Raw genomic sequence first — 24,928 nt, forward strand, 5'->3', positions numbered from 1 at the left:
TTTGGATGCTTTGTGCAGGCAATAAACCCACTGCCTCCCTGCCCGCATCCAGCAGCTTCTTGCCCTTGCCCACCTGTGTGAGGATAGGTTACACAGGTGCCAGGGCCACATGTGCCTGAAGGTGGCACAGGGGGGTACGTGGCACCCGTGGGCTCCTGCCTATCACCCGATGGGTGCTGAGTCTGTCGCAGCACCTGCTTGGCCCCCACCTGCCCATATGTGTCCCCAGGGCAAGGGATGTTGGGGTCCCCAGGAGCCCACCACATCCACTCACTGCTGGTGTACCTCTGTGTGTGTGTGAATGTGCATATGCATGAATGTCTGCCTGCACCTATACATGTGTGTGGATATATATGCCTGTGCCTATGTGTATACATACATGCATAGATTATGTATGTGCACAGGAAATATGTGTGTGCCTGTGTGTATGTATGTCTATGCATGTGTAGATGTGTATATGGATTCCTGTGCATATGCGTGTGTGCCTGTATGTGCTGCGCATGTGCTGTGTATACATAGAAATGCAAAAGTATGTATGCATCGTGTGTACACATGCACGTGCATGGACGCGTGTGTGCCGTGATTTAACTTTCAGCCAGCAACTACCACGAAGCCGTCTGCTCACTCCCTGCCCCACCTAGTGAGATGGGGAGGTGAATCAAAAAAAAGGTGAAGCCTGGGGGTTGAGGTAAGAACAGTTTAATAATTGAAATAAAGTAAAACAACAACGACAATAGTAATTGGAATGAAGAGGACAGGGAGAGAAAAGAATGAAACCCACGGGGAAACCCCCAAGGGATGCCCAACACAGTTACTCACCCCCGCTGAGTGATGCCCAGCCCGTTCCCGAGCAGCGGTCGGTGGCTCCCGGGCAGCTCCCCCCAGTTTAGGTACCGAGCATGACGTTCTGTGGGATGGAATAGCCCTTCGGCCAGTTCAGGTCAGCTGCGCTGGCTGTGTCCTCCCCTTGTGGCCCTGCTCGCTGGCAGCACACGCGGGATCGGGAGGGCTCAGAGCAAGCGGCTGCTACCGGCCACGGGGCGACAGCGCGCGGCCGGCGGTGCCTCGCACCGAGCCCCACGCGCGGCACGGCACCAGCTGCCGGGAGCACCGGCCGCGTCAGGAGCCGGGCGGTGCGCGCCGGGGTCTGCCCGTGCCGCCTGCCCACGCGAGTCGAGTGTGCGTGCGCGTCCGCCCGTGCAGCGCGTCCCCCCGCCCAGCTGCCCGCACGGCCCGCGGCCCTCGGCAGCACCCCGCTGCCCGCGCGGCTCCGTACCCGCGCACGCGTGGTCGTGTGACTGCCCGCAGCGCTGTGTGGCCTCCGCCCGGCAGGGGGCGCCGCGCGCCGCCTCCCCCTGGCCGGGCCGCCGCGGCGGCTGCTCCTGGCCTCTCGGTAGTGAGCGCTCCGCGGACCGGGACCGCCGGCGGCGGCGGGGAGCCGCGGGGCAGCGCGGGAGGAGAGGCCGCTCGGGAGGCGGCGCGGCGCCTGGGGCAGCGCTGCGGGCGGCAGCGAGTGGGCGGTGCCGCGGGCGGGGCGCTGGCAGGATCCGGGGCGGGGCTCGCTGGTCGCCTCAGCGCCGGTGCTGGCCGCTCTCGTCCGGTCCCGCCGTTGCCGCTGCTGCCGCCGCCATGCGCAGCCGGAGCAACTCGGGTGTGCGGCTGGACGGCTACGCGCGCCTGGTGCAGCAGACGATCCTCCGGCACCAGGTGGGGGCCGCCCCAGTGAGGGGAGGAGGGACGGGGTCCGCCTGGCCGCGGGCCTCGGGGTCTCGATGCGCCCCGGTGGCCCCTGGGCCTGGCGGGCCGCGCGGCCCCGCAGGCCGGATCAGACGGAATTAACTGGGAAGGGGGGCCGCGCCCCCCGCCGCTGTGTCCCCTCCTCAGGACGCGGTGACTGGCCTGCTCCCGGCCAGCGCTGATCACCGGGACGCCTGGGTCCGGGATAACGTGTACAGCATCCTGGCTGTCTGGGGGCTGGGCCTGGCCTACCGCAAGAATGCCGACCGCGACGAGGACAAGGCCAAAGCCTACGAACTGGAGCAGGTAGCGGGGAGCCGGTGAGAGGGAGCCCGCCGTGGCTGTCGTGCCGCCGGCAGCCACCTGGCTGGTCTGCTTTTGGCATGAGCCAGCCCTGGAGCCAAAAGGCAGCGGGAGGCCACGTGGTGGGTACGGGGACAGGGCTGTCCCCAGGCGTGGGAGGCACTGGAAGGGATGTCGGAGTCCACTCTTCCTGGAGCACGCAGGAGCCCAGCCGAGGGTCCAGCCCTCTGGGTCTGGGGTGGTCAGAGGATGCAGGGAGACCCCAAGGGCTGGGGAGCTGCATCCTTGCAGCTGTGCTCTCCCTCCCCCTGCGTGGCACAGCAGCTTGGCCATGCTGGCAGGCTGAGAAATCTCACTTCCCTCTGCTGTTGCCTTGGGGCCAGGGCCATGGAAATGTGAGCTGGGGCTCTGCAAAGGTCAGTGGCCAGCTGATCCTGAGTCAGGAATTCTCCTGGCATCGTGGGGATTAACGAGGTTGTTTTCCTTGTTCCTGCAGAGTGTGGTGAAGCTGATGCGGGGGCTGCTTCAGTGCATGATGAGACAGGTAGGGGCTGGGGAGCGCCTCTTGAGAGTCGAGCGGTCTCCTCAGGGCCTAGCTCTGCCACAAACAGTGTCGGTCCCAGCTGTGCCAGCTCTTGCTAGCCTTCCTTGAGAGCAAGGGAAGCCTCCTTCCAGTAAGTCTGAAATATGCTCCAGTTTGGCATTGGTCCCTGGTGTGATGGAAGTCCCAGTGCTGCAGACTGGTGGCCAGTGGAGCCTTTTCCAGGTGCTCTCTGTCTTGTGGCCTGGCTGGTGCTGGGACTCTGCAGATCTCCCTGAGGGCATTTGGAGTGACCTTTTTCTCTCCATGCAGCGCAGCTGTGGCTATGGGCCCCCCACAGCTGCAGCCCTGCACTAGGGTGGCACATGAGCCTGTGCTCACCACCTTGGTTTGTGGAGGGGTTCAGCCTGGGGACTATAGGATTCCTGCCCTGCTGGGCATGGTTCCATATTCTGGGCTGATGGCATGGGGCAGCCTTTGGCTCTGGTGCTGCCAGACCTCTCTGGAGACAGGGTTTGATAAACCCTTGCATCTCCTTGCTGTTCTCAAGGTAGACAAGGTGGAGGCATTCAAGTACAACCAGAGCACCAAGGACTGCCTGCATGCCAAGTACAACACCCGCACCTGTGCCACCGTGGTGGGGGACCATGAGTGGGGTCACCTACAGATGGATGCCACCTCACTCTACCTGCTTATGCTGGCACAGATGACGGCCTCAGGTGATGCTGCTGGGGGATGCCATTTCAGCTTTGAGTGTGGTAGTCTGCAGGGCTCTCCATGTTCTCAGTTTGGGTGCAGCTTCCTGGGTGCCCAGCCGCTGCGATGACCTCCCTGACCTTGCTGTTTTCTTACACTCACAGCACCCAAGGTGGATGTGGGCCCCTTGATGTCTGTCTCTCTAAAAGCCCCCATTTGCTTGAAGCCCCAGAGCTGCCATAGTGGGATGGGAGCAGGGATGGGAGCCATCCAGGACATGGCTCCTGTGGGGCAGGCATGAGATGAGGAGAGGTGTCTGGCCTGGGTTACTGCAGCCCATTCCTAGGGAAGCCTGTGGGCTTGGAGCGACTAATATGAATTCCTTCCCCTGCTTCAGGCCTCCACATAATTCACAGCCTGGATGAAGTCAACTTTATCCAGAACCTCGTGTTCTACATTGAAGCAGCCTACAAAACTGCGGTGGGTATCCCATGCTGGGGAAGGGGAGCATGCCCCAGGGGTGTAGGCGAGTGGGCTGGTTGGCCCCTTCTGAAGCCCCAGTGGATCCCAGAGGCCCATGGCACCTGCTGGGAGCACCACCGATGGGTGTGGGGTTCAAAGCCTTTCTGGGCATGCTTTGAAATGCTGCCTGCTGCAATGTGCTGCTGTCTCTGCACAGGACTTCGGGATATGGGAGCGCGGGGACAAGACGAACCAGGGTATCACAGAGTTGAATGCTAGCTCTGTCGGCATGGCCAAGGTGAGCCAGGGAGGAGTGCTGGGCAAGTGCCGGAGAGCACTGCTGGCCCCATGCTGCTTTTTTATGGGGAAGGCTGGGCATGTTGAGGTACTGAGGCTCAATGCCCCATGCAGTGACAGGTTCCTGCAGGGGGAAGACCTTTCTTGTGTGCGGGGATAAAACTGTGCCCCTCTTGCCTAAGTTTTGTCTGAACTCAGAGTGAGAAATTAATTGGGGTGTGTGGCAGAAATGTTCAGGGCCTTCTTGATGTCTGGCTACCTGTGGCTTTGGAGATGTCTCATTCTGACCAGGGGTGCTCTGCAGCCACAGCAGGGATTAAATTTTGCTTAAATTTGGGCAGTGTGTTACACAGAGGGGCTGGCATGGGGCGAGAGCTCTTACAGATGAGCAGCGTGGTGAAGTGCTTGCTGCTTTGGGTCTTGCCCTGCTTGCAGGCTGCCCTGGAGGCACTGGATGAGCTGGATCTCTTTGGAGCAAAGGGAGGCCCGCAGTCAGTGATACGGGTGCTGTCAGATGAGGTGCAGCACTGCCAGGTGAGGCCTGCGCAGGCTTTACGCCATTGCAGGATGAACTGTGATCCACTGGGGTTGCACTGTGAATGATGCCTGGTCTGGCAACCTAACCAGCCCTCCTTCCCCTTTACCCAGTCCATCCTCCACTCGATGCTGCCCAGAGCCTCCACATCCAAGGAGGTGGATGCCAGTGTGCTCTCTGTCATCTCCTACCCGGCGTTTGCTGTGGAGGATGGTGAGCTGGTGGAAATCACCAAGCAAGAGATCATCACGAAGCTGCAGGTGAGTGGCTCTGCCTTTGTCTTGTCCTGCCCAGGAGCCAGTTGCAGTCCAAACTGTCGCTCTTTTCTCCCCAAAAACATGCTTGGGGAGGGCGTTGCTGAGGCATGTCCTTTCCCAGTCTTCATGACCTGTGGCAGGGGGTGAGCAAAGAAACTGTCCTGTGTGCTGTGGCCCTAGACAGTGGTCATGGTGTCTGAGCACTAGGTGAGCAAGTGAGGGGATATTTGGCTGGAGGAGACCCCTGCCCTGCTTCTGCATTGAGGGTACAAGGTATCTCACCATGTGCCTCCTGCTCATCACCTCTTCCCCTCCCTTCCAGGGGCGCTATGGCTGCTGCCGCTTTCTCCGGGATGGATACAGGACCCCCAAAGAGGTCAGTGTCCCCAGCCTGGCCACTTGACAGAACTTGAGTGCCAAGCAGCAGCTGACCTGACTAGCATTTGCAGCGAGCACCCCCAGGTTGCAGCACAAAGGCTGTGGTGGGGAGGACTGGGAAAACGAGAGCCCTGAGTAGTCCCAGGCAGTGTCATGGGTCTGGGCAAGGTTTCCCAAAATGCCAGAGCCCCTTGCAGAGGTGGTACAATCCCACCCATGCCTGTAGTAATTAGGCCGTGGGAAGATGGACCACTGCCCTGTATGGGAGTCCTGCCAAAGTGGGCTCTTTCCCTGGCTCTCCCGGGGCTGCACAAGCCCTGAGCAAAGGGTGGAAGCCTGTGGAGGTGACTGCAGTGCTTCTCCCTGATGGTCTTGGCTTTGTGGCAGCACTGGAGGCCACAAAGCTGCTTCTGCCTCTCCTGGAACCAGCATGCAGCTTGTGTGCTGCCACACTTGGCTTTCATTGGAGTGAGCGGAGACTTTCTTCTGCTGCTCTGGGGAGGGAAAACAGGAACATTTTGTAAGCAACTGTTCCATTTGATAACCACAGAACCATGAAATGGTACTTGGAGACTCTTAAATCATCAGCGGCTGTTGGTAGAATAATCTGGTGCCTCTAAATGCTGCTTTCCTGTGCCTCTTCAGACCTGACCATAGTAGGCAGCATCTGTGGCTGCGTCTCTCCAGAGCCAGAGCAGCATCTCCAGTCTGACTCCCATCACTCGTGAGCTTTGCCAGCTTGCAAAGCTGTGGATTACTTCCAGGGAGCTGTGAGGCACAGGAAGGGCAGCATTGCCTGCAGAGGCACTGCACTGCAATTGGCTGGAGTCAGTTTGGGAGCTTGTGGCCCATGTGCAGGCACTACAGAAAACATCTGCTCCCTCTGTCCTTGCTCTCCTCTTTGCACTAAGGCCAGTGTTCCCCATTTTGTGTAGCAAACAGAGTTAAAAGCTGTTAGCAGGGAGTTCGAGCATAGGTCCTTTAGGGCACAACACTGCACATCTGGGGTGGGAGGATTCAGGGAAGGTGGCTCTCTGTCCTGACCACTTCCTTTGTGTCAGGCTTGCAGCCACACCAAATGGCAAGAGGGACCCTGCTGTCTGGCCCCGTGTGACCAGCCCAAGCCCTCACACCCAGCTGGCCCAGCCTGGTGATGCTGGGGCAGAGCAGGCGAGGCAACAGTGATGCAGATGTCCCCAGTGCAAGGGGGATGATGTGCTGTTGTACAAGGGTCTGGGGTGCTCTTCTGGGCTTGGGTAGGCTTTCTTTGCGCAGGAAGGGCGAGTCCCCTTGGTGTCAGTGCAGGGGGCTTGGGAGGGGATGTCTGATGGCAAGGACACAGCCTGGAAGTGAAACTGCTTTTCGACTCAGCCATCATCTGCAGAGAAGGACTGGGAGGGCATTTGAGGCTGTGGTTTCAGGGGGAGCAGGAGTCCTGTCAGTTTGAGGGGATTCTGCCACTCCTCACCTCCCTGGCTGTTGTTCCTTCCCTGCAGGACCCCAACCGCCTCTACTATGAACCTGCTGAGCTGAAGCTGTTTGAGAACATCGAGTGTGAGTGGCCTCTCTTCTGGGCATATTTGATCATTGATGGAATTTTCAGTGGAAACATGGAGCAGGTAAGGGAGGTAGGACTTGACAGGCTGGTGGAAAGAAGTCCCTGGCAAGGGAGGCATGTGGAGGAAGGATGCAGGCAGCCATGACTGGGGAAGATCCCCTCTCCTCTTTCCTCAGGCGCAGGAGTACCGGGAAGCCCTTGAGGGGGTTCTCATCAAGGGGAAGAATGGGGTGTGCCTGATGCCAGAGCTGTACAGCGTCCCGCCAGATAAAGTAAGTAGTCCTGAGCTATGGTGGGAGTGGGAGTGCCTTATTGCCAGATAATTAGGCTTTAACTGCTTATTTATCCAAATCGTTGGTAAAACAGCACATGTAGTGTGTGGAAACCCCATGTAAAAAAAGCGTGGCTTGGAGCTGTTATAAAACCATATTGAATAAATAAAGTGGTTTTTTTTCCCCAAAGCATTTCTTGTCCCATACACAAGGGTGCTTTGCTGACAGTCTGCTAGCCTGGAGTCCTCTGATAGCTCAAAACACATGGACCTAGACTAAGGAGGTTGTGCTGAGCTCCTATTCAGCGCTGAGAGTGTTTGTGTGGGCCTGGGCTGAGAGCAATGGCCTCCTGGTGCCCAGGTGGTACAGGAGAGATGCTCTTCTTGTCAGCATCCAAGAACATCACCCTGGTGCTTCTAGTGCTCCTAGGGGATGTCAGTCAGCACATCAGTTGTTCCAGTGAGATGACCCATGTTGGGAACCCAAACAAAGTCTGAGCAGCTGATCTGTTGTCTGACGCAGATGCCTGGGGCAATCGTGCAGAAGAGTGAAAGAAGATGGGAGGAATGTAGCCAGCATGGTTTGGACCTTCTGTGGCAAATCCTTTCATAGGCTCTTGTTTTAAGCCTTAAACTGCTGGGCTTCAAAATGCAGTGGTGATGTTTCCTTCAGCATCCTGTGTCTGGATCCCTCCCTAAACTCCTGGTTTATCCTCCAGGTAGATGAGGAGTACAGGAACCCCCACACTGTGGACAGGATACCTATGGGCAAGCTTCCGCTCATGTGGGGGCAGTCCCTCTACATCCTGGGCTGCCTGATGGCTGAGGTATGGTCACCCCTGGTGCTGGGGAGGGCTGTGGGGTCAGGCTTTGAGCTCTGAAAGAGCAAATGCTGCCACCCTGAGACACCTACCATGAGGAAGCTGTGACCTCCATCCCCCACAGACTCCTAAATGTGGGTTGTCTATAGGCATCACCTTTTCTGTCCTGCCCATGAAATGTTCATCTCTTCATACCTCTTTTTCCTCAGGGGTTTCTAGCTCCTGGTGAAATAGATCCCCTCAACCGCCGGTTTGCAACCGTCCCCAAGCCTGATGTGGTGGTCCAAGGTGAGGGAAAGGGACTGGTCCCAAACCCCTGTGGCCTGGCAGGTCTGGGGACTCTACCCTTGCGGAATTCGCAGGGGTGGCTCTGCTTGCTGGGTGGCTGCTGGTGCAGCCAGATCTCAACCGTGGCAAGATGGTTATAGGATGAGGTGCAAGTCCTTCCACCCATCCTGCATTGCCCCAGGGAAATATCACCTGCTACAGCCTCCTCTGCAGCTCTGCAAACTGTCCTGCCCTCCTGCCGCTCAGCAGGGAAGGCTGGGTGTAAAGAGTGTTAGGAGGAGCAAGGCAGACCTCTGCAATGGGAAGTTGTTCCCAAAGGGACCCCAGGCAGCTGCTTCTATTTGGTGTGACACCTTGTATGTGTCCCCAAAGGCCAGGGATGCTTGTGCCCCTGCCGCACTGAGCATGTCATCCTCCCTTTCCAGTGTGCATCCTCGCAGAGACAGAGGACATCAAGGCTGTCCTGAGGAAGGAAGACATTGACGTGGAGACCGTGGCGGACGTCTACCCCATCAGAGTGCAGCCTGCTCGCATCCTTAGCCACATCTACGCCCGGCTGGGTGAGCTGGGCTCCACAGTGAAAGTGTTACAGGAGGGTCTGTCCCATCCCCTGGCACTCCTGCTCATGGATACTGATGTTCTGCCCTGCTGCTGTCTGCCTGGCTGATGAGGGCTCTGACACCCATTCCTGGGCCCAGTGAGGCTACTTCTGCCCAAGAGGAGCTGGGGTGGGCAGGCAGTGCTCTTCAGGGTGATTCTGAAAGGGATAAACCTTTGGCATTGCAGTTGTATGGTTTCTCCAGGGACAAACAGAGGCTCTGATCCATATAGGAATGGACCTGGTGTAGGCAGGAGCCACCTTTTGTTCCTGTACTCAGATCTCGATGGAGGAGGCAAGCCAGACCCCAGAGAAGGGTCCCCTTGGCTGACAGAACCTGGAATAGCTGTTGCTGGATGGTCAGCAGGGCTGAGTGCGAGGGGAGCGTTTGGGTGTGCTCTGCTCTGTGTGCTCCTTTCCTGATGCTGCAACCCCTCTGGTATGGAGCTTGTTGTGCAGGAACTGGAGACCCAGCCTGGGCCAAAGGAGAAACTTGATCCACTGTAAGCTGCACATGCTGGCTAATTTAAGCTACTAAAAGGTCAAGTGTGACATGGGCAAAGAGGGCGGGGAGTAGACTAGCAGCTGCCAGCACTGACGTGACCAAGGGGCAATGCTGCTACTGCACCATCCTGGGCTCTGGGAGCAATCCAGGAGCAATGGGGATGCTGTCAGCTTTTGGGGAGTCCCTGGCCCTGCCCCAGCTTCTGACATCCCCAAAGACCTGGAGGTGCAGCATGTTGTGGAGGTCAGGAGAGGCTGTATGTCCCTCCCTGTTCCAGTAACAGTCTGTGGGGATGGCCTGGGTCTACCTAGCCCCCTGAGCAGGGCTGCAGGACAGAGTATTACTGTCCCCTAGAGCTGTGCCAGCTCGATGCAGGGTCCTGGGGTACCCCAACCACAAACTAGCCTGCTCCTGCTGGCTAGTAGCAGAGAAGCCTGTCTCTGTCTGCTGCTGCATCCTGTTTTTGTGAGGAGGCTTGTACTAAAAACTCCTCCTTGTGCCCCGACCCCCCCAGGTTGTAACAAGCAGATGTGCCTGACTGGACGGCCCTACCGGCACATGGGTGTTCTTGGGACCTCCAAGCTCTACAAAATCAGGAAGAACATCTTTACCTTTACCCCACAGGTGGGTGGCTTTGCACAGGCTCATTCCCAGCCGTCATGTGACCTGGAATTGGGCTGGAGGTTTCTCCACTGGCTGAGTGCTTGAGTTATTCTCAGGGGTGGCCCAACACCCTCTGAAAAGCCTAAGAGGCTGGAGCAGCCCCAGCTCCTTGGTGTGAAGCAGCAGAGTTGGTGGTCCTGGCTTTGCGCTTGCTGGAAGGAGATGGTTTCAGCCTTCTGATGATCAGTGTTGGGTGAAAATCTCTGCTTACCCTGACAAGGACACCAGGAGGAGGCTGATGGCAGGACTGGGATTGTTCTGTCCCCTGTGTCTAACATGCTGTGTCGAGCAGGGTCACAAGCCTGGCACTGTGAGAAGTCTGTATTCACTTGGGATAGGCACAGCACAGACCATTTGTGTGGGGCCTGGATGACGCTGCTGCTGAGCTGTGGCGTTAACCTCCTTATAGTTGTTACCAGCCTGTAGCTGCCCTAGGGGTTGAGGGTCCCTTGCTAGACTGTGGTGGCACCTAGTAGGTAAGGTGGGATGAGCTGTTGGTGCAAAGGATCAATGTCCCCTGGGTGCACTGTGTGGTGGGCCTGGCTGAGCGCCTGTGGGAGAATATGAGTGGCATCAAAGGGACCTGGTGGCTGTGGGAAGGGCTGCTCATGTCTCCTACTGTCCTTGCAGTTCATAGACCAGCAGCAGTTTTACCTGGCTCTTGACAACAAGATGATTGTGGAGATGCTGAGGACGGACCTCTCTTACCTCTGCAGCCGCTGGAGGATGACTGGGCGTCCGACTGTCACCTTTCCCATCTCCCGCACTATGCTCGGTATAGATCCTCTGGCCTTGCAAGGCATTTGGCTAGAGCAGCCCAGGGAGCTGTCTCTGTGGGAGGAAGGGGGTGGGCAGATGTGGGACCATCTTGGTGATGAGGATATGGTGGGGCTTGAACAGCCAGTAACATCCTGTAAAAAAGCAGCCACACTGAGTTGGCAGCCACCCTGGCAGCTAGCAGGGCTGCCTGCCAAGTACTAGTGCCTGCAGCTCAAGGGATGTTTGCTGGCACGAAGGCATTCAGTCACTAGGCAGCTAGGCTTGCTGGGAGGTCTTTTGGAAGCAAGACAAAAAAGAAATCCCCCTGTTACAGTGTTCTTGGGGCTCTTCCTGCTCCTTGACTCTTCACTAATTACCTGCTAAAGGCTTTCCTCAACAACAGGGAGGGGAAAACAGCAAGCCAGAAGGAGCAAATAGCTGTGTGATGCTGCAGAGAAAAACTGGCTTCTCTGGAGCAGCTCTGAGCTTTCCCATGAGCCTGGTGCAGGGAAGGGACTCTGTTCTGCTTTCAGGCCTTTTTGGCTCTCCTTGTGTACTTGAAATCCCCTTAGTGTCTTGGGTGTGCCCTTAGATGTGGTGTCTTCTGCCCCTGATGGCACCCCCTTCCACTGCCTTGTGTGAGAGCCAAGGACAGAGCAGGGGGCTGTTCGGGTGCTGCTGTCTGGTACTGTCAGCTTCAGTCAGAGGTGAAATCCCTGAAGCCTGGAGGGCGTCTTTGGCCTGGCTTTCCTGGAATCCACCTGGACAGTCCTGAATTTCCTTTTTTGGATGGGGCATTTTGTGCCACAGCCTGGCTGTGCACCCCAAAGCAAGGGTCTGGCCAATGCCATGGTGCTTTGTGTGTGTGAATGCCCACCTGGCCCTGTGTTACCTTCTGGGTGCCTGTTTGAGTGGGTGAGCCTGACTACCTGTGTCTGTAACCAACAGATGAAACTGGCAGCAGTGTGCACCCCACAGTACTGGCAACACTGCGGAAGCTGCAGGATGGGTATTTCGGTGGTGCAAGGTGAGTGCAGCTTCCTGGGGTGCAGGAGGGGAGAGGGCTCGTGGCCTCGGAGAGCCTGGTTATACTGGGTCCTGAGCATTGGCTGTTGGGGAGGATACACTGGGGTGTGTTAGGCTGTAAGTGCGCCTTGGGGCTACAGTCCCAACAGAGGAGATGTGAAAGAGGATGTATCTCTTCACGTCATTAAACCATGGCTGCAGGATCCCTCTGATAGCTTTTGGGCAGCCCTGCCATGCCCATTTGTGGCTGGAGGAGTTGCAGGCACTGGGGCATGTGTATGGTCCTGGGCAATTGCGTCCCTTCCTGCTGAAGGACCTGCCTTGGATCCAGGTGGCAAAACCAAGGGTATTGCCTCTCCCTTCCTTACTGTGTGACCTCCCCTCCTCTTGCCCAGGACCCAGACGGGTAAGTTGTCGGAGTTCCTGACAACATCATGCCGAACGCACCTCAGCTTTATGGACCCTGGGCCAGAGGGTAAGGTCTTTGCCAAGAGTTACAAGCTCAGCATTGACAGCTTTGAGGAGCTAGACACCGAGAAGTGGCTGCATGGCTTGCAGGTAGCCGAGGATGGTAAGGGGGAACAGGCCAATAGCTGCTGTGGTGTGGTGAATGTCAAACTCATCAATAACACCCAAACTCCCTGCCAGCGTCCACCACTGTGTTCTTCATACACTTGGGTTTTCACCATATTTCTAGTCCCATCTGACCCTCCATCAATTAACCTTTTTTGGGTGACACCAGTGGGGTGGGACTGGGTGGATTGATGCAGCTGTTGTAGCCCCCTAGCCAGAGGGATTTCCCAGCCAGATGGGACTGACCTGGTGCACATGGTTGTGGACAGCATGGAGGACACTCTGGAACAAGCCACTTTGACCTTCATAGGCTATTGCATGGGGAAGAGATGAAGGGTTGGCAAACCTGCCTCTGCTTAGGAGATTTGGTTGAGAATCTTTGATGCACGAGTGATGGTGCAGAAAGTGGTGGTACAGTACCCGAGACGGCAGGAAAGAACCACCATGTCCTCAAGCAACTGAAGTGTTGTTTTCCTGTAGCTTTTGACCCTGCCTGGGGAGAACTGCTCCAGTGGGTGCTAAATTGAGGCCTTGCTGCTGTAGACAGGGAGCCCGAGAGGGCCTTGGCCTGTCCCAGGGTGATGGATGTCCTGAGGCCATGGTGGGCTGCAGGTTTTGCTACTCCCCTTGCAAGCAGGCCTGGTTATATCCTCCTCCTGCCTGACAAGTGTTGGCCATCTTCCCAGCCTTCCCATCAGTCTGCTCTGCCTCTGCTGCTCCTGCAGCCAATGTTTGCGCTCATGTAACTGAATACTTTTTTCTCTTGCCCTCTTCTTGCTTTGCCTATGGTCTGCTTGCAGGCTGCACCTAGGCGTCTCCAAGGTATCTGCTTCCTCCACAGCTGCAATGAGAGACAGGGACTGCCTGGCCTTTCCACGGCTGCTAGAAGATGCTCAATTTTAAGTTTTTCCTGTGGTCAGGTGCTGAAGCCAGGCAGGATGATGTTCTCAAGCCTGATGTCTGTGTGACTCCAGCCGAGTCTTCAAGGCACTGGCATGAGGCATCCCCACTGGGCGTAGAAAGAGCATGCTGTGCAATCGACCTCAGATGCAGTCTGCAGCTTGCCATGGAGCTTGTCTGCCAGCTGGAGAGCAGCAAGGCTTTGCCCTGCCCTACTGGCTGGAAGTGCATCAACAGCTCTGTGTTGTATTGCATTACCTTGGCATGGGGTATCTCTCTGCCAAGGCATCCCCCTCACTGCTGGGCAGTGCTGTTATTTCCCGGCTGAGCAGAGGTGTGGCCTCTGAGCACCCTCCATGCTGCAGTTACTGAGTGGTGGCTTAGGCGCTCCTGGTGTGGCATTGGGAGCAATGGGAGCTGCTGGAGGCTGGGCAAAGAACAGGGCAGGAGCTGTAACTCCTCTAGCGCCTAATCAGGAATAACTGGTAGCTTCTAATTGGAAATAACTGTGGCAAAACCATCCTGCCTTGCTCTCATGCTGGAGTCCTGCTTGGATGAGGCCCTTGCTATGCTGGGGTGCTCCTAAGTGGTCTCTGCTTGGACAAGCAGTCCCTGGCACACCTACCCTTCTTCTGTGGAGGGAAAGAGCACAAGCATTTCACCATAGGGTTTGAGCAGACCCTGCTGTCCTTGTGCAGGCTTGGACAGACATGTGCTGCAGCCCCATTGCTTCTTTTGTCCAGGTGGGACTTGGAGGGAGCCCCAGTTTGGCCTTGGCTGGCAACCAGTACCCCAGGCAGTGGAGCAGTGCAGGAGCAGGGGTGCTGTGGCTGCTATGCTTTGTGAGCCCAGCTGCTGGTGCTGGCTGGCTGGCTGCCAGCACTAGCTCACATTGTCACTTTGTGCAGGCAGCAAAGCTTTGCCCTTGCTGAGGCACAGCTGGGGAGCTCTCTGAGCTCTGGGGGTGCCCCAGTACAAAGCAGCTCAGTCCCCACCTCTTCTGCCTCCCTTTCCAGCGGACATGTATGATGAGGTTGCTCAGTACTTGGACCACCTGCTGCAGCACACGGCTCCTCAGTCAAACCTCCCTCCCACTGCCCAGCGGGGAGGGCTGACCCGCTTCCGGGCTGCTGTCCATACCACCCGTGACCTCATGTCCCTAGCGTCCAAGGCCAAGGACCTTCATGTCCAGAGTGAGTAACTCCAGCACCTTTGCTCAAGCCCGGGGGTGAGGCTGAGGTGCTTTCAGAGCTTTCCCAGCTGTGCAATGCTGGTGACCCCATGGACTGCAGAGCAGCCTAGCCTTTGCCTGGGTGAAGGCATGTTATGTCCACCATGCTAGTCCTGGCCATGGAGTATCTTGGAGTTGGTGTCTGCAGTCCTCATGAAAACTGCTGAATGATAAGGGATGGTAGCTCCCCATGGCATTCTTAACTGGGTGAGCAGGGGCTGCCAGGGGAGCTGAGTGTCAGATGTGAGGTGGTTTGGGGCACAGCAGTGGTAGTTGGGGTTGACAAGTGTCTGCGCCAACCTTAGCTTTCTTCTAGATGTTGGGATGTATGTCCCCAGCAAGATCTTCCAGGCGTCCCAGCAGTCGGTCAAGCTGCTGAGCTCATCCCACCAGCATGACACGGATGGCAAGGTGAGCCCTGTCCTTCCTGGGCTGGCTGAGCAGTGCCATCCTTTCAGCTGGAGCCAGAGGGCCCTTGCAGGGCTGCAGGGGGAAGGCTTGGTGTTTGTCAACGGGGAATATCCACGGGTGAAATGGTTCCATAACCAGACTGCACTTGGTGCAAGGTGCTGGGATGCTAACCAGGAGCGTGGGTCTCCCCCCAGAGCCACGCAGTCTATGCAGAGATGAACCTGCCCCGTGATGAGGATGGCAATGTGAACTGCAAGGCATTGGTGGACCAGCTGCGTGTCTGCCCTACACCGCAGGAGCAAGCGGACATCCTCTACCTGCTCCTTATTCTCAAGTACAATAAGCTCCAAGTCCTGCTGGCTCGCTGAGCAGAGGGCCAGCGCAGCTGTGCACGTGTCCCAGCCCACAAAACCTGGGGGCTGCCAGGAAGCTGCTGCAGGACAAATCGCTGGCTGTAACCTGGCATCTCCTTTACTGCAGGGGGCCTGAGTGGCACACCGGGCTTGATAGCCAGCCTGGCCCCACCGTCAAGGAGCTCCTCACTGAGTTGTATGTGCGCGTGGGGGACACACGCCAGTGGGCCCTGATCCGCTACATCTCTGGCATACTCAAGAAGAAGGTGGAAGCTCTGGACGAGGTAATGACTCTGTACCTGACCTCTAGCAGACTGAGGTCTGTCAGGGAGGAGGCAGCAGACTAAGCAGGCGAACCGTGGCTGCATCAGCTCTGTCTCCCTCTGCTTTGTGCTGAGACCCCCAGCCCTGAGCTGTTGGTGATGCCTGTGATACTTTCTGTCCCCAGGCCTGCACTGACCTCTTGTCTCACCAGAAGCAATTGACGGTGGGGCTGCCCCCAGAGCCACGTGAGAAGACGATCTCTGCGTGAGTGTGGCACCTGTCCTGCCGCACATGTGCTGTGCTGGGGCTGGATGTGAGACCACTGCTCTGGAGTCCAAGGGCAGGAGCGGCTCTGGGTGGCTTTACGAGGCCTGCATCTCTCCTCTCTGAGCTGTACAGACCAGGAGGGATGCAGGGCTCACTCTGCTGCCTCTCACCTGCTCTGCTGTTTGTTCCCTTCCCAGCCCAATCCCCTATGAGGAGCTTGTTCGCCTTATTGATGAAGCCAGTGAGAAGAACCTCAGCGTGTCCATCCTCACGCAGGTGAGGGGCTGGGGCCGCCAGGGACCCCACTGCTGGGTATCTGCCCTGGGGAGCAGCAGTGGGATGATTTGCCTCTTTCCCTCCAGGAGATCATGGTGTACTTGGCCATGTACATGCGCACACAGCCCACACTGTTTGCTGAGATGTTCCGTATCCGCATCGGGCTCATCATCCAGGTGATGGCAACAGAGCTGGCGCACTCTCTGCGCTGCTCAGGTATGTGTGGCATGGATGGCACTCGGGCTGGTGTGGGTGCTGCAGTGCCTGGGCCCCTGTCAGCCAGGAAGTAAAAGTGCTGTTAAAAAGGGGCAGCTCAGGGCCAGCGTGAGACCCTGCATGAAAGTGTCAGGGTCTGCAGCTGGGACTGTTCTCAGGCAGCACAGGTGGGGCACTTCACTGCCATCTCTATTCAGGCATGTGTTGGGCTGGCATGAGGAAGAGTCCCCATTGTAGGCAACACATCGTGTTAGCGTACATCCTTCGAGGATGAGCTCCTATACCGCTGCTTCCCCTGCTAACAGGATGGGATGCAGGGTAGGAATGTCCTAGGAGGGCTGTGAAGTGGGGTGCGACAACTCTGTTCTCTCCAGCTGGAGAAGCCACTGAGAACCTGATGAATCTCAGCCCATCAGACATGAAGAGCCTTCTCTACCACATTCTGTCTGGCAAGGAGTTTGCGGTGGAAAGGAGCGGTGAGTCTTTCAGCAGGGCTGTGACTCTCTGGGCAAAGCTGGGTCCTAGTGTGGTGCATGGCCAGCTCTGGGGGTTCCTGCCTTTGGGGGATGTCCCCATCTCCCTGTGTGTTCAGCACAGCTGTTTATGCACTGCAGTAGTACAGCAAGAAGCCATGCTCTTTGGCAGGGTGGTGCTGAGTTTATTTCCAGGGTTTGAGCCCGAGATCTGTGGCTACTGGGGCTTTGCTTAGTTTGGTGCTTGGCCTGGCTGGGCCTGAATTGAAGTGGTTCTGTGCTGTGCTTATGGATTTGTGGTGCTGGTTGGGGTAGAGGGCAAGGGTGTGCAGAGTACAAGTGCTTGAGCAGCAACGAGGGATGTCTGTGCTCTTGAGCCGTGGTACCCACTCTAGATCTCTCTTCCCCTCCAGTGCGATCGGCCGACTTGTCATTCACCACTGCTATCTCCATCTGTGAAGTGGGGGCTGTTGGGGCCACCAAGCCTGAGCGTGCTGGCATTGTCAGGCTGAAAAGTGAAATCAAACAGGTGAGGGCAGGTAGTGCAAGCAGCACAGGCAGGATTGATGGGAGAGCAGAAGCTTGCTTGCTTCTGGGCTTCAGAGAGTTTATATCTGTTTCCAGGAGCTGCTTTGGGCTCCAGTCCTGCCCTGGGGGGAGAACTGGGGTAAATCTGTTAGCAGGGCTTGCTCTCGCAGCGCAGCACACGGGGAGCACAGGGGTGCTTGAGAAGGCATGGGGGTGGGGACACGCAGTGTCCCAGGTATGGCTGGTGGGCCTCTTCCATCAGCAGAAACTTTAATTTCCTCCTTTTCTTGCAGCAATTGGATAAACGTAGGCAGTCTCTGACCGGGAGTAAGGTGAAGCCATCCTGGTCTTCCTGCAGCCTCTGCTTTCATCCCTCATGTCACATCCCAGGCCAGCTTCTGAGCATGCATGAGTTAATGAGCTTTCCTAAACAAACCCACTGAGCAAGCTGCTGCAGCAAAGAGCTGGCTTCTCCTCTTGGCAGGCCCAAGGTTGCTCTGTTCAGTGCAGGGGGGGAGGCTGGTTCCTTGGGAAGAGGTTGGCATGGCTTAATGTGCTGAGGGGGGCCCAGAGCTGGCACTGGCCCCCAGCCTTCGGGGAGCTCCCCTTTGAGTGGGGCCTGCTGTGTTTGGACTGGCAGGGAGGAAGGCCTTTCTAAGCTGTGGGTGTATTTGGCATTACAACCAGCTGGGAGCTGTGCTCCATAGCTGCTATGGCTGAATAGATTCCATTATACCCACAAAAAACTGCTGAGCAGGATGGCACGATGTTTCCAGTGCTGTTGATTAGCAGTGGCCCTGTCACTGGTGTTCACTGGTGATCTCTGGATCCTGCCTGTAGCCTCCCCAGCAATTTCTTCTCTCGGGGCAGAGGCTCCTGCCCAGCTACAAATAACAAGGACTTTCTCTGGTGCCTGGCATTTGTCCAGGAGGGGTCCTGTTCTCAAAGAGAGGTGGCCTGCAGGGACCAGGGTGGTGGAGCAGGTTTATGGCCAACCTGCTGCAGTGTGAAACCTGGCATTGCAGAGGGACCGTGTATGGGGTGAGGAGGGTCATCTGTGGGCAGTCACCTTGCTGCTGGCCCTCCAGTCTGCCTGAGACTAAAATACCTGCCCATGCCAACAGAGCAGTAACAGCCCTACTGCTGTGTGCCAGCCAGCACAAGCTGGCTGTTGTTGCAGCAGTAACGTGTTGGGGCCCCACAGCTGCTCCATGCACTAGCACAGTCCTTCCCCTCTGATGCTAACATGACTTTCTGCAGCTCACCTGTCAAAACTACCCCTCAGTCTCCAGCAAACTGCAGCCCCTGGGATTACTGCCCCATGACCTGAGCTTGGTTTGTGCTGCTGCTGCTGCTCTGCTTGCCGTGATGGTTGCCTTGCTCTGGTACGGTATGGTTTTTGTCTCTCCCTTTCTCTTTCAGCCCCTAAGTTTGCAGTCTGGGGACACTGACCTGAAGTCCTCTCTGGTAACCTACGTTTGTTGGCTGTATGCATGGGGTCTGTCCTGTTTGTGGCTGCAGAAAGGAGCTGTGCTCCAGGGGGAGCCACAGGGAGCCAGGGCTGCAGGGTGGGGCTTTGCTGGGGGCAGGGGGTGACAGCTTTGCCCTGGGAGCCAGGCTGGGTGAGCATAAACTCTTGGGCAGAAGTGGGCTGCATTCTTGTGGGATATTTAACTTTTCAGCAATCTCTGTGGTCCTTGTTTTGTCTGCCCAGTCTGATGGGCCCTCAGAGCTGCTGGGCAAGGGCTCCTTTTCAAGCATGCTGGAAGACCAGGGCAGCAAGGACAGCCGCCAGGGCCAGTGGCAGCGGAGACGGCGGCTGGATGGGGCCCTCAACCGTGTCCCTGTGGGCTTCTACCAGAATGTCTGGAAGGTCCTACAGAAGGTGAGCTTAAATGTCTGGCTGGCTCCTCTCCATGCATGTAAACCTGCTCAGGCACTAGCCTTGCTGAGGGGCATCTGGGGCTGGTCCCCAATGTTGTGTATACATGCTTTGTGGACAAGGCCTGCAGCTGGCCATGGAAAGCTGGGGAGGACCTGGAGCTGCTTTGTAGGCATGCGGGACCTACCTTATGCTGTTCTGACCCTTGCAGAGCAGGGCTAGGTCTGCTCAGGTTCTCTATGCATTCACCAGGCAAGCGCAGTGCTGGAGTCTCAGCTGAAGCAGCTCTGGCCACGGCTTGTGCTTGGCATGGTAAGCCAGGGAGCAGAGCCCTGTGCTGTGTGCAGGAGGGCTCCAGCTGATGTGGAACTGATGAGAAAGGAGTGCTGCTGTGCAAAGAGTCGGGGTGGAGGTGAAGCATGTGAGCAGCATACACTAATGCTCAAGTGGGTTGGTGGGCTGCGCCTATGTGTCTTAGTGTGGTGCTTTTCCAGGCCGTAATCACAGTCTCTCCTTGTTCTGCAGTGCCATGGCCTCTCCGTAGAGGGCTTCATTCTTCCCTCTTCAACAACGAGAGAGGTAGGAAGGTTTATGTGAAGGGGAAACAGGGCAGGTGGGTTGGTGGTGGGTGCTGGGTTGCCCTGGGTGAATGTCCAGCATAGCTCAGGACTTGTGCTGATGATATGGCCTTCTAGGTGCATTTGTTTTTCCTTCCTCACAGATGACCCCAGGGGAAATGAAGTTTGCTGTGCATGTTGAGTCTGTTCTCAACCGTGTGCCCCAGCCAGAGTACAGGCAGCTGCTGGTGGAGGCTATCTTAGTTCTCACCATGCTGGTGGACATGGAGGTGCACACCATTGGCGGTATCATAGCTGTGGAAAAGATCTTGCACACAGCCAACGACCTCTTCTATGAGGAGCAGGTAGGGGCTAGGCCTCACCCAGGGCTGCTGTCTGTGTTCCCCACAGCTGCACAGGATTCACGCACCTGGAGGGACCTGCCTGTTGCCCCCATCATGTTCATGGGACACAGCAAAGATGCAGTGTCCTCCTGGTGCTCACCACTGATGTGTCACACTGCGAGTACAATGGAGGATGCTTGGGGTAGAAGCTGGTGAGGGGGCTTCCCTTATTCTTAATGCTGCCTTTCTCTTTCCCTGTCAAAAATCCAGAAAGCCCTGGGTGCTGATGACCACATGCTGGAGAGGGATCCCACGACGGGCATCTGCAGCCTGCTGTACGACAGTGCACCGAGTGGTCGGTTTGGCACCATGACCTACCTGTCCAAGTCGGTGGCCATGTACGTGTATGACTTCCTGCCCACCGATGGCTGCTCCATGCAGTAGCTCTCACACCTCCTTTCCCCAGGCTGCAGATGCCACAGGATAGTTGTTTCACACACCTTTTAAAGATGAGCATTAGGCTAGTTTGCAGGCAGCCTGTGTGGCCATCTTTCCTCCCAGTCCTGGCCTCTGGTGGGTGAATGGCTCTCTCCAGGAGTTCCACGGGAGGCATGCATGCAAAGCTGACCTATGCCTGTGTGCAGACTGTGGAGCAAGGGCTGGCAAGGAAAGGCTGAGCTTTGAAGCCTGCTTGCGTTCTAAGTGTCTGCCTGCATGGTTTCTCCTGGGCCATCAGCTCCAGAGGGGCCTGTGTTTGAGGGAGATGGAAAGGGCCCCCCTCACCAGGCTTGTGTGCTCAGCACTGCAGTGCTCCCCGGCCAGCTCACAGTCTCCCCGGCTCCAGCAGATTTGAGGTTTTTAACCTGTTCTGTGCTGCTTTTTATTCCAAATCTGCAGGGTTAATACTAGGGTAGACTGGAGCTCTTGCTCTTCCTGCTGGTGATGGAAAGGCTTTATTAGAGGAAAAGGGGTTGCTGCCTGAGCCTTTCTCTCAGCAGACCCAAAATCAAAACAGTTCAACCCAGCCACTGCTGTGCTGATTGGAAGCTGGCAGCCCATCATGCTCCCCCTCAGGGGTCCTGCGTGCAGAGCTGGGAAGGCTGTGGGAGCCAGGAACATCCCAAGGTGGTAACAGATCCCTGTTACTACTAAGCTACAAGGACAGGGCTTCTGGCTGGGTGGGGTATGCCGATGGCAGCACCTCCATGCCATCTGCTCTGTGCCTGGCAGTGTTGCTGATGGCTAAGTTGCAGGTTTCTGAGTTTGTATGTGCCCTGTGAAGCACCATTTAGCTGGCGGCTGGCTCAGCATTAGCTGTCCCATCACAGATGTGCTGTTAATGCTCAGCTCTGGCCTCTGCCCCAGCTTCCACAGCCTTGCACAAGAGAAGGGTGGTGACTTTAGAAGTGAGTCCCAGCTCCACTCTTATCCTGCAGGTCAAACCCCACATAGGATAGTGTGGTTGGACTGGTGGGGATCAGGTGTACACAGCACAAAGTGATGGTGGGAGTAGGGTTATACAGTCATGGAATAGTTTGGGTTGGAAGGGACTTTTCAAGGTCATCTAGTCTACCCCCCTGCAGTGAGCATGGTCATCTTCAACTAGATCAGGTTGTTCAGAGCCCCGTCCAACCTGACCTTGAATGTTTCCAGGGATGGGGCATCTGTAAACACTGGGCAATTTGTGCCAGTGTTTTACCACCGTTATTGTAAAAAAAATTCTTCCTTGTATCTAGTGTGAATCTTTTAGTTTAAAGCCATTACCCCTTGTCCTATCACAACAGGTCCTAAAATGTTTGTCCCCTTTCTATCTTATATCTTTCCTATAAGCCCTCTTTAAGTACTGAAAGGCTGCCATAAGGTCTCCCTGGAGCCTTCCCCAGACTGAAACCCCCCACCTCTCTCAGCCTTTCCTCGCAGGAGAGGTGTTCCATCCCTCTTACTATTTTTTGTGGTCTCCTCTGGACATGCTTCAACAGGCCAATGTCTTTCTTGTGCTGAGGAACCCAGAGCTGGATGCAGTATTCCAGGTGGGGTCTCATGAGAGTGGAGTAGAGGGGCAGAATCCTCTCCCTCAACCTGCTGGCCACACTTTGCAGCCCAGGACATGGTTGACTTTCTAGACTGCAAGTACACATTGCCGGCTCATGTCCAGCTTTTCATCCGCTAGTATCCCCAAGTTCTCCTCTGCAGGGCTGCTCTCAATCCCTTCATCCCCCAGCCTGTCTTGATACCAAGGTTTGCCCCGACCCCTATGCAGGGCCTTGCACTTGGCCTTCTTAAACCTACTGAGGTTCACATGGGCCTACTTCTTGAGATTGTGCTGGTCCCTCTGGATGGCAGCCCCTCCCTCAAGCATGTCCAACTGCTTCACTCAGCTTGGTGTCATCTGCAGACTTGCTGAGGGTGTGCTTGATCATGGTATCTGTGGCATTGGTGAAGATATTAAACATACTGGTCTCAGTACGGATCCCCAAGGGGCACCGCTTGTCACCAGTCTCCACCTGGATATTCAGCTGTTGACTGCTACCCTCTGAATGTGACCACCCAGCCAAAATCCCTCATCCACTGAACAGTCCATCCATCAAATCCATCTCCAATTTAGAGAGAAGTGCATTGTGGGGTACTGTCTCAAAGGCCTTACAGAAGTCTAGACAGGTGACATCAGTAGCTCTTCCCTTGTCCACTGATGTAGTCACTCTATCATAGAAGGCCAGTAGGTTGGTCAGGCAGGACTTGTCCTTGGCGAAGCCGTGCTGGCTGTCCTGAATCGCCTCCCTGTCCTCCATGTGCCTTAGCATAGCTTCTAGGAGGATCTGTTCCATGATCTTCCCTGGCACAGAGGTGAGGCTGATGGGCCAGTAGTTTCCACCTTCTTCTTTCTACCCTTTTTAAAAATGGGTGCAATGTTCCCCTTTTTAGTATCTCCAGGGTCTTCACCTGACTGCTGTTACTTTTCAGATACCATGAAGAGTGGCTTGGCAACTACATTGGCCAGTTCCCTCAGGACTCTGGAATGCACGTCATCAGGTCCCATAGACTTGGCTATATTCAGGTTCCTCAGCTGGTCACAAATCTGATCTCTTAGAGTGGGAGGGACTTTGCTCCCCCAGTCCCTGTCCTGCAGTCTGTTTACTTAAAAGGTGTGGGAAGGGAGGCCACCAGTGAAGACTGAGGCAAAAATATTGTTAAGCACCTGTCTTTTCATCCACTGTTACCAGTTTGCCAGTCATGTTCATCATGGGGGAATGCTTTCTTCAACCTTTCTTTTCTGGATGACATACCTGTAGAAGCCTTTCTTAGTTTTCCCATCCCTTGTCAAGGTCAACTCCAGCTACACTTTGGCCTTCTGACCTCATCCCTACACAACCAGCCAGTGTCCCTATGTTCTTCCCAGGATACCTGACACTTTGGCCTTCTGACCTCATCCCTACACAACCAGCCAGTGTCCCTATGTTCTTCCCAGGATACCTGTCCTTGCTTCCACTGCCTGCGCATTTCCTTCTTGCCCTTCAGTTTGACCAGCAGGTCTTGACTCATCCATGCCAGTCTCTTGCCTTCTCTTCCTGATTTCTTATACCCAGGGACTGAGAGCTCTTGCACTCTGTGGAAAACGTCCTTAAAGATCTGCCAGCTCTGTCCTGATCCCTTGTACCTGAGGGCAGTTTCCCAGGGGGTCCTATCGACCAACTCCCTGAACAGCTGGAAGTTTGCTTTCCTAAAATTCGGGGCCCTGACTTTACTCTTTGCCTGACCCATATCCCTCAAGACTGTGAAGACTCCACCAGTGCACGATCATTGCAGCCCAGGCTGCCTCCAGTCTCGACGCAGTCACTGATGAGATCACTTGCGCTGGTGACCATCAGATCCACTGTTGCATCCCCTCTGGCAGGGCTGTCTATTACCTGCTTTAAGAAGTCGTCCTCAATGTATTCCAGGAGTCTCCTGGATTGCTGTGGTGGGTTGACCCTGGCTGGATGCCAGGTGCCCACCAAAGCCACTCTATCACTCACCCTCCTCACCTGGGCAGGGGAGAGAAAATATAACAAAAGGCTTGTGGGTCGAGATAAGGACAAGGGAGGTGGCTCACCAGTTACCATTACAGGCAGAAAGACTTTACTTGGGGAAAATGTACTACAAATCAAATATGGAGTAGGGTAATGAGAAATAAAACAAAATCTGAAGAACACCTTCTCTCCCTTCTCTCTTCTTCCCAGGCTTAGGTTTACTCCCAACTTGTCTACCTTCTCCCCTCGAGTGGCACAGGGGGGCAGGCCATCCCATTATTGGAAAACCCAAAGTTGTGGTGGTGATGCTAGCCACAGAGCTATGTATTAATACACTGGGTCTGTCTTGTTTCTTCCAATGTTGCTGCCCACAACTGAAGGGGCAGAGGGAAAACTAACCTGTGCTCCAGCTTCCCTCACCAGCTGTCCAAGGCCCTGAAGCCTCTTTTGATAGCCCTTGGACTATGTGCTGCAGCTTCATCACCACCCAGATTGAAAAACAGTAATGGGTAATAGTCCAAGGGCTGTACCAGGCTAGGAATTTTCCTAGTGATGTCCTTAACCCAGGCCCCAGGGAGGCAGCAGGCTTCCTTAAGATGAGGGTCTGCTGGGCACGTTGGACCCTCTGTTCCCCTCAGAAGGGACTCACAACTATAACCGACCTTTTCTTCCTTAGAGAGGTGGTTGTGATGCAGGGGTAGGCCTTTCTGACCTTGACAACGCCTCTGGTGTAGATGGACGATCATCCATTGACTGGCCTTCCACATCTAGAGACTCATACCTGTTGTACAGAGGCACCTGGGAAGGCAAGATGGGCAAGGAGGGAGTTTGCCTGCTGCCCCAAGCATGGACTTGCCTCTGTTCGCTCCCTTCCTTTAAGCTACTGCCTTTGGCCTGGCAAGGGGATTACAGGATCCCCTTGGTCGTCATCTTTTCTTTCTGGTGGCTGTT

The 24,928-nt window shown here is 55.9% G+C and overlaps 1 protein-coding gene across 11 annotated transcripts; it reads left to right on the forward strand.

Moving 5' to 3' along the window:
* The first annotated feature begins 701 nt into the window (after window positions 1-701).
* PHKA1 (phosphorylase kinase regulatory subunit alpha 1) lies at window positions 702-24,157 on the forward strand. 11 transcript variants are annotated; one of them, XM_055817980.1, is made up of 33 exons: window positions 923-1,707; window positions 1,885-2,043; window positions 2,537-2,584; window positions 3,132-3,300; window positions 3,675-3,757; window positions 3,957-4,037; window positions 4,472-4,570; window positions 4,685-4,831; window positions 5,151-5,204; window positions 6,703-6,825; window positions 6,941-7,036; window positions 7,755-7,862; window positions 8,066-8,144; window positions 8,570-8,704; window positions 9,762-9,871; window positions 10,541-10,685; window positions 11,618-11,696; window positions 12,091-12,266; window positions 14,185-14,361; window positions 14,716-14,810; window positions 15,005-15,144; window positions 15,291-15,447; window positions 15,612-15,691; window positions 15,892-15,970; window positions 16,057-16,186; window positions 16,561-16,662; window positions 17,073-17,188; window positions 17,481-17,519; window positions 18,610-18,654; window positions 18,902-19,072; window positions 19,595-19,648; window positions 19,791-19,991; window positions 20,241-24,157. In XM_055817980.1, exons 1-33 carry the CDS (start codon window positions 1,630-1,632, stop codon window positions 20,412-20,414), a joined length of 3,729 nt encoding a protein of 1,242 aa, XP_055673955.1. In that variant the 5' UTR covers window positions 923-1,629; the 3' UTR covers window positions 20,415-24,157. The 11 variants fall into 11 exon arrangements, with proteins under 11 accessions (XP_055673959.1, XP_055673961.1, XP_055673954.1 ...); XM_055817983.1 differs by having other exon boundaries at window positions 12,091-12,170; XM_055817984.1 differs by lacking the exon at window positions 17,481-17,519 and having other exon boundaries at window positions 702-1,707; window positions 1,885-2,057; window positions 18,448-18,654.
* Window positions 24,158-24,928: the final 771 nt, after the last annotated feature.

Source organism: Falco peregrinus, chromosome 13, assembly GCF_023634155.1.
Source record: "Falco peregrinus isolate bFalPer1 chromosome 13, bFalPer1.pri, whole genome shotgun sequence".
Taxonomy (NCBI): domain Eukaryota; kingdom Metazoa; phylum Chordata; class Aves; order Falconiformes; family Falconidae; genus Falco; species Falco peregrinus.